Genomic DNA, 9,189 nt, shown 5'->3' on the forward strand with positions numbered 1-9,189 from the left:
TTTTTTTATACGATAATCATAAGAAGAATTCGAGTTCATGGTGAAACTACAAAACCAGTAACTTGCATCCGAAAAAGTAATTGATTAAATACTCCATCCCATCCTTCTAATTATTGATGAAATATAATTTGCTAATCATTACAAATAAATTAATAAAAAAAATGCATGTCCTCTCAATAATCCATAACACAAGAACTTGCCTTCTCAATTTTATCTTAACTTTCAATTTCTGCACTTTATTCAATTAAACAAATATATGACTTGTTGTCATTAATTCAACTATATAACCTTTACATCATCAATAAACGTCCAGCCAACACGTTATGTCCTTCCATTCTTTATCTAACCAATGTATTATAATAATATATTAAGATATATGCTTATAAATTCAATTGATAACAAAATATTTCAAAGGGACGAGCATACCGACCTTAGGGATATGGAGCATTCGTAGTTGTTTTTCGCCACATTTCCTTTTCATAGTTAATGACTTTAAAATACTAAACCCTACTTACTTTATTAGTTTAATAAAGCTGGGTTAAGAGGTCTATAAGGTATTAAATTACTATGGACTTGACCCGTTAACCATCAACTAATTAAATAAAATTGTTTAATATATGTCGATTAATTAAGTAATTATAGTTAAATAAATAGTTTAAAATTTTCAAATCAACTTCACCAACTAATCGAAATAACAATTGAAATTTCGTATAAATTATTTTTTTATTAAAATGACTTTTCGGGTCATTACACCACCTCATGATCATTAATGATTTTCGTTAGTAGTACTGTTGTGATGTTTTCTCTTTATTTCATATAAAAAATTATCGTGGTTGTTATGAGGAATCATTTTGAGTTTTGCCAGTTTGGGCAATATTGACATCTCTGTCCAGGCTAATATGGAATATTATTAAGTGTTTTATGTAGTAATGGACTAACGGGAATAAATTAATCAGGGACTCTTAGCTACTGTGTATTGTTAATTAGTAATTAGTCCATTAGTAATTATCAATGAGAATTGTGTGAACTATTAACGGTTAACGATTAACAATAATCGAATCGATAACGATCACTAATTGATAAGCTAATAAATGATAAATTGATATATTAATGGTTCCATGGGGGTTTAGCATGATTTGTAATCGATAACCGATAAATAAAACTGATAAAATCCAAAATCAAACCAAACTGACTGATACGCAGCCTAAAATTCAACAGAAACGAAAAATAACTCTTACCCACTGAAATAAGATTTTCTTTTGATAATGATATAGATTTAAGTAAATTAACATGTGATTGGAATGCGTCAAAAAAATCTCATGAAAGGGGCTATCAAGTTGGAAAATCTTTTACTAGACTAACAAAGGCTCTGCATGTCAGATGTAATAGCATTTTTGTATCCCCTTCCTCAAGTACTTTGAATGATCAGGGCTGTTCGGTACACAAGAACGTGTTTATTTTGACTACTGATAAAGCTGCATAATGGAGCAAACTTGACTCGAAGATGTCAAATCTTACTGGAAGAGAAATTAGGAGGCTGACTTAAAGTAGGAAAACTACAACCTGATTGGATAAGGAAAGAAGCATTAGTTTATAGTTATTTATGGCAACTACTACTTCCTACTTGTTTAAGGAAAACGTGTTTGAGGCGGCAAGAAACATAAGATTTTTTGCGGCAAAGACAAATAAGAATAAAAAGCCAAAGTTGAGGTTCAACAAGAATTTGATGCGGCAAAGTTAAAGTTGAAGAAGGAGTTGAAGATGCGGCGAAGACGACTTCCGCACAAGGTAGGAATCCTATGCATAAGCTTCTAAGTTTCATGAGAAAATGGAAGCAGAGCACAAGTAAGATTTCTAGTTGAATATAATTCTTGACTACTGAATTTAGTGACTAGTGACAAGAGGAGTTGCTTAAGGACCTACGAAGAAAGTGACCGAAGCGGAGTCAATTGTGTCAGCTTTGATATCGTTATTATTTGATCTTTCGTTTTATTGTAGAAGACTAAGTCCTTTCCATCAGAGATATATTAAGGTTATGTTTTGGTCATTCTGCTTGGTTTTTTTTTCCTATGTGGTGCTTATTTGAGCTTTAATTAGAAGAACCTAACAACTTTTAAAGGGTTTCTAAGTTATTTTTCAACTTGACATTTTGAAAATAGATATTGAAACACTTGATATTAGTTGTTTTCTTTATGTGCTAGGATTTAGTGTATCTACTATCTTTAAGTTTTTCTAACTTTATTATTCGAGTTAGAACGCCTGTATGACTATATCTTGTAACGAGAGGATGGCAAGCATGTGCAAGTCGGACCTTATGGAACATGGGTTATTAAAAAATAATTATAATTTAATGTATTTATATAATTGATTCAAATAGAATATGTTATAGTTCTGTAATTTCGAGTTCATGCCAACTGATTGATGAGTGCTCTATCTTTCATAAAAATACAAGATTAAAATTTTATTTGTAGCTTTTTTTGTTATTCTCTACGTGTTTTTGGATGTAGTAAAAGTGTTTTTGAAAAAAAAATATGAACTTATTATCATAATTTAATGGTCTAAACTATTTTCTGTATATATTGTTCAGGCCATTGGATTACCGTCGCCACTAAATCGATCTAATACCATCACTACCATTAGAGTACGTCAATAAAAGCACCAATAATAAGACCAACTCAATTCAAGGATATTCTTCTGTCACAAATTTAAAGTGAGAATTTCAATCTGCAACCAATATGATTATGTATAATAAGTTTTTAAAAAAAAATAATTTTCACAATTTTGGACCACTAAACTAAACATTAATAAATAAATACCAACTCATTTTACTTGTTCTTCGACGTGTGAGAGAGGAGATGAGTAACGTGTGAGTAAATATGACCAACTTTTATCATCTAAATATTATTTTAAAAAAAAGGCATTTATCTGGATATTATATAGTTTGTATATACTATGTATCACTTCATCACAAACTCATAAAGTTTGCTTTCTAACAAATATTTCAAACAAATTTGCAAACGACGGATCGCAATTCTTTGGATAAAGAAGAAATTAATCAACATTTCGACTTCAATTTCAAACTTATGCAATCTCCAAGTACACAATCTCATTACCAATAGTCTGGTCATGAATCACTCTTAAATAATTATATTTTTGAGGATGCATTAAACTGTAGTTTAAATGCATTAGTATAGTTTTTTTGTTTTGTTAAAATTTCTAGATCAAAATCTTAATAGGATAGAATATTTCTTGTCCTAAGATCTAAAAGGAGGTTAGGCTTTACTTATCTTAGTTTAGATCTCAGATCCTCCTTTCTTTACTTGATGAGCCTATATACCCAACGAGATTCCAACAATTTTTTTAGGTACTTCGCTCTAATGCAACTAGTTTTCACTACTATTAGCATCCTTATTACTATCCTCAATCCCCGTTGTCCTTAATTTCTCCTCCATTTCCTGAGAGTCAGTCCACTTAACCCTTGATATGTTAGATACGTTCCTTTTCTTCCTCCACCTCTTAATCTCTAAATTCCATATCAAGAATTTAAATATCTTACTTGAAATCTTAAGGAATATTTTAAATTAGTTAACCCTAAACCCTAAAATATAAATAAAATAATTTTAACACATTATTTTTCAAATTTAGCAAAGCAAACCTAATTCAAAAATCCTTAAACTCGTTAACTCCTACACCATTAACACAAAATCATTGTGGCCAGTTTATGAGAATTTGTCAAAAAGATATATATTTATTATTTTTGTCTTTATTGAGTGAATTTTTTAGAATTTTTTAGAATTTTAAAATAAGTGAGTTGTTCGAAGCTTAAGAGAATTGTTGGGACATTTCATATATATCCTTCATTTAATGAGGTTCTTAACCACTTTACATTTTATAGGAGAATAATTTGAAAATGATCTAAAGAAAAATTGTGGAAAGTAGCATTTCAATTAATTATGTACTAAAATATTTTTCTTAAAAAATTATTCCAACAATTCACTTAACATGAATAAAGGGAGTATTAAGTTGAAAAAAGCTTCATAATTACTCAAACATTCTTACCTTATTAACTAATTATTATCCCTGTAGTTTGAAATAATTACATATTGCCTCACTTATAGCTTCATATCACATTTTAAATTAGATATACTAGATATATGTATTTTTTTCAATCAGATAAATTACAGATAGGAAAAGAGGCGGGCGAGAGAGTCAGAGACATGGAAATACACTTAGATATTTACAACTAATTTTGAAATCTCATATATCCGAAATATATGTATATTGGGACCAAAATTTTATACAAGTGACAACTTTTTTAAAAAAAAACTCACAAAATGGCACATAATTATATTCTTAACTAGTGAGATTTATGTTGTTTATGTTATTCAGGTTAGTAATGCAAAAAAAAAAGTAAAAATAATCAGATAATATAACATCAAATAAATTTTTTCCAATAAAATAAAGTATAAAATTGATTACATTTAATTAAACTTTTAATCTTTTAGAAGTGGTGAAAAAAGGGTTATAAAAATAAATTTACAACTAAAAAAAAACAAAAAAAAAGGGAAAAAAAAATGGGTCATGGTATCATACAAGAGTCTTTCACATGTTTTCTCATCCTAGTGGGATATTTTTTCATTTCACTTAATCCACGGAAACGGAATACCCTTCACTTTTTTTTTGCATTGCACTCTTCACTCTTCTTCTTTATAATCTGCCAAATGGTCTAATGGTTTCTCCGCTCTAAAACTTTTATGAAGTTTCTCTATATCCATTTTATAATTTTTTTTTAGTTTGAAATTCAGTATACTGATCTCACATTTTATAGATTTTGTTAACATGGAAAAAACTAGAGAAAAATTGAGGAATGTGAAGTTGAATTTAGGGAGTTCATTGAATGGTAATTTGGGAGTCAACTCTAAAAAATTGAAGATATTGAACCGTTCATCGTCAATAACTAATGAAAATTCTTCTTTGTTGTTTTCACGTGGATTACAAGGAAGTGTTGCTTCAAGTTTGACTGAGCTTGAAACCCAACAACCACCTAATCGATGTATAAAAAATTTCTTCCTTTTTATTCTTTCGTTAAAACACTCTTTATTTACTCAACTAAAAAGAATTGTGTAAGTTCACGAAAAATTGTATCGATTAGCTTTTTCAAGTTTCTCGAAACTACTAATGAGAAATAATGAATGTTGTCAGGTAAAAGTGCTAAAGAAGTTGGAGAGAAGCTGAGAAAATTCTTGTACAAGATGCCTTCTGTTTTCTATGACGGACCAAATGGAAAGCAGACAAAAGGATACTTGTTATACTCGTTTACGAAGAGAGAAGATTTGAAGATAGTTTGTGCTTGTCATGCTAATTTTCTGACTCCATCTAAATTTGTCAAACATGGTGGTGGAGGTGACGTTGACGTTGAAAACCCTTTAAACCATATAAAAATAATTCTTGACTACTGAAAAATGGACTAGCTCCTTTAATATGGTTATTATGTGATCTTCCTTTATTTTGTTGTACTGGAAAAGTTAAATGGCTACTTCCCAAAAAAGCATTATCTTTGATATCGTTGTTATTTGATATTTCGTTGTATTGTAGAAATTAAGTCCTTTCCATCAGAGATATAATAGTTTATGTTTTGGTCATTTTGTGTTTTTTTTTTAGCTATGTGGTGCTTATTTGAGCTTTAGTTAGAAGCAACTAACAACTTTTAAAGGGTTTCTAAGTTAATTTTCAACTTGAGATTTTCAATTTCTTGCTACATTTTGAAAATAGGTACTAAAACACTTGATTTTAGTTTTCTTTATGTGCTAGGATTTGGTATCTCTTCTGTTTTCAAGTTTTTGTGAGTTTATTTTTTGAGTTAGAACGTCTATATCTTGTAACGAGAGGATGGAAAGCATGTGCAAATCGGACCTTATGGAAAATGGGTTATTAAAAAAATAATTATAATTTAATTTATTTATATAATTGATTCAAATAGAATATGATATAGTTCTGTAATTTTGAGCTCATGCCAACAGATTGATGAGTGCTCTATCTTTCATAGATAAAATAAAGGATTAAAATTTTATTTGTAGCTTTTTCTGTTATTCTCTACGTGTTTTTGGATGTAGTAAAAGAGTTTTGAAAAAAAATATGAATTTATTATCATAAGTTAATGGTCTAAACTATTTTTAGGTATTCCTGATTTTCAGTATATATTGTTCAGGCCATTGGATTACCGTCGCCACTGAATCGATATAGTTCCATAACTACCATTAGAGTACGTCAATGAAAGCACCAATAATAAGACCAACTTAATGCAAGGAAATTCTTCTATCACAAATTCAAATCAAGAATTTCACTATGCAATCTCTAAGTACACGATCTCATTGCCAAGTCTGAATTCGAAGTATAGCTTGATTCACTACTTATTATGAAAATTAGCTTGAATCACTAAAAAAAATGCAACAGGAATAAGCTAAATTTTTAATTTTCTTTATGTCTTAGGGTTTATTGTTAACTGCTTTAGAATTTTGTAAGTTTATTTTGTAAATCATGACTTCCATTTCTTGTTAATCGGACAATATATTATTACATATATTATTAGTTATGTTATATTGTGTTGCTATTTTTGATGCATGAATATATGGATGAGTTTTTGAGTCCCAATGTAATTTAGGGTTTCGGGAAAAATTTACATGTGCGGTTTAGACTTTAGGTATGAATTGATTGACATATTTGATCCTCTTTTTTAATTGTGATTCATAATTTCTTGATCACTTATTCAAAAACTAAATGTAATTATGAATGTGTATGACAATTTCAAAGTGCAAACCCAACAATTATGTCATGAACCACTCTCTAATAATTTTGTTTTTGAGTATCCTAAATTTGTTTATGATGAAGACCTACCCTTAAGGTCAAGAGGTATGTCAAATTAGAATAATTCAAATTCAGGGTTGTTCAAAATCAAAATCGATATCCAAATCAATAATTTGATTATTGGGTCAATGATTCGGGTTTCAGTTTACTATAAACTCTTATTGGCTTATCGGTTGGGTCTCGGTTTGACCATATTTCTAATCGGATGCCCCGATAACCCGATAAGAAGTTTAAATAAATACAGTTATATCACTTAAGGTCTTAGGCACTTTTAGCTTTTAGGGTTTACCCTCCAGTTTTCAGAATTTTTACAGTGACTTCATATATAGTTGACACTCAAATTTCAAAATAATATTCCAAAGTTGCGACATCACTCACTGGTTCACTGTCGCTGCTCCTATGTCGGCGAGTTATATTGAAGACCATTCTCTAAATATCTAAATTAAGGTTCAAATGATTGATTCTCTTACTACTACAATCTGCAATTAGAAAGTTATTATTAGTAATGGTCTCATGATCATTAATGGTTCTCATTAGTAGTGTTGTAATGTTTTCTCTGTATTTCATATAAAAAATTAGCTTGGTTGTTATGAGGAATCATTTTGAGTTTTGCCAGTTTGGGCAATATTGACATCTCTATCCAAGTTAATTGGAGTTTTATTAAGTGTTTTATGTGGTAATGGACTAACCAGAAAATATTCACTGCGAACTCTTTGTAACATTTCACAATTTGAAATAGCTAGGAATAGGCTAAAGAAACAAAAATATTCATTTTTGAAAAGAAAGGGATAAATATGGAAAATTGCCTAAGTTAAGAAAGTCAGTATTGGTCATTTTCAAACAATCATAACTTCTACCTTATGATGAATTAGAGGTAGTTCTTGATATGGTTGGAAAGATCTTGGAGAGATCTTTCCATTGCCTCTCTCGATATCTTATGTGGGAGATATGCCTATCGGAAGTTGGGTTGTTGAAGTAAGGAAAGCCCAAATTCGGATTTAAGGAAGGCAAACTAGTCTTTTCACCAATTAATTTTCTCTTTTGGTTTTAGGGGTTTGTTGGGATAAAAACTAAGTTTAGTTCAGTTTAAAAGATTAGACTTTACGCTTAGGGCTTGGAGAATAAATAAAGAGAGAGAAGTCAAGGAACAAATTTGATTATCAGGGACAAATAATTTCGTCATTAATAAATCATATTTTGTCATTAAAAATCTTGTGTGACGAAAAATAATTCGTCACAAAGATGATATAGTGTTTCTTCGCTAAAAGTATTACAGTAACTACAAAAAGAAAAATCGTTAATGCTTAAACATTTGTGACAAATTTATTTGTTGTAAAAAGTATATTTTTTGTAGTTAATATTATGCTTTGTCACTAAAAAGGTTATTACTACCGATAAAATTATATCTTCGCTAATTATTTTACTTCAATCAGTGACAAAATCAATTGTCTCTAAAGTTATGTGTATTTCATGGTTGAACAAAATCTAATTTTGTCACTAATGACTATATTTTATATACAAAAAATATTTGTTCTTAAATGTATATATGATAAAATTTATCATTATAAAAATGATTTTTATATATAAATATATATGATATATATATCTCCTATGTCAATTTTTTTGACCCTGGCCAGGCCAGTAGCTCACATATTATACCATCAAACAATCTCACTCTTGTTGTTCTTTTTTGTTTTATTTTATACTTCATTCACTTTTTTCAAATTTAACTTTTGTAGAAATAATATATTATATGATTATTTATACTCATACACAAATGCATGAAATTTACCACTCATATTTCATTCAAATGTAGATTATATTTTAATTAAATTGTGTATTTTTAAAATATCTTTAAAGATATTCAATATGATTTTGTCATTTTATTTATTTATTTTTATAATTTTTTAAAATTATTCAATACAATAATAAATTTAGTTAAAATTAAACTTTTGATTTTATTACAAAAATGAATAATATGTTAAAGTTGAACATCGATTCCAATAACTATAGTACTTCATCATAATATATTTGAAATCCTCGTTAGTTTATTTCTTTAACTTGTGTTTTTATGTTTTAGTTTATTTCAATTTTCACACTAATGGGAACAGTTAATAGAAATTTATGAAATATATTGCACCTTTGCAAAGTCTAAGTTTGTAAGTCGATGTTATCTCTCTATAGTTACTCTATGTACGTATGTGGAATTACTATTAAATACATACATATTTAGGACAAAAGCAAATATATCGACTTAATCTATGTAGTTTACCAATCACAAATCAATAGACATGCACAAAACATAGCACAAAGACTTGACAAATT

General features: G+C 28.7%; 1 protein-coding gene across 1 annotated transcript; it reads left to right on the top strand.

Annotated features, from left to right (window-relative positions):
* Window positions 1-4,839: 4,839 nt before the first annotated feature.
* On the top strand, window positions 4,840-5,459 carry LOC107010851 (ninja-family protein AFP3-like). Its single transcript, XM_027914558.1, has 3 exons — window positions 4,840-4,900; window positions 5,000-5,053; window positions 5,203-5,459. Exons 1-3 carry the CDS (start codon window positions 4,840-4,842, stop codon window positions 5,457-5,459), a joined length of 372 nt encoding a protein of 123 aa, XP_027770359.1.
* Window positions 5,460-9,189: the final 3,730 nt, after the last annotated feature.

Source organism: Solanum pennellii, chromosome 2 (assembly GCF_001406875.1).
Source record: "Solanum pennellii chromosome 2, SPENNV200".
NCBI classification, from domain to species: domain Eukaryota; kingdom Viridiplantae; phylum Streptophyta; class Magnoliopsida; order Solanales; family Solanaceae; genus Solanum; species Solanum pennellii.

Bases quoted from the DNA above. Each gene is read 5' to 3' on its own strand.
- LOC107010851 (XM_027914558.1), top strand. From the start codon at position 4,840: ATGGAAAAAACTAGAGAAAAATTGAGGAATGTGAAGTTGAATTTAGGG. The intron at 4,901-4,999 runs GTAATTTGGGAG...GTGGATTACAAG, and splicing joins TTTAGGGAGTTCATTGAATG to GAAGTGTTGCTTCAAGTTTG. The intron at 5,054-5,202 runs GTATAAAAAATT...GAATGTTGTCAG, and splicing joins CCAACAACCACCTAATCGAT to GTAAAAGTGCTAAAGAAGTT.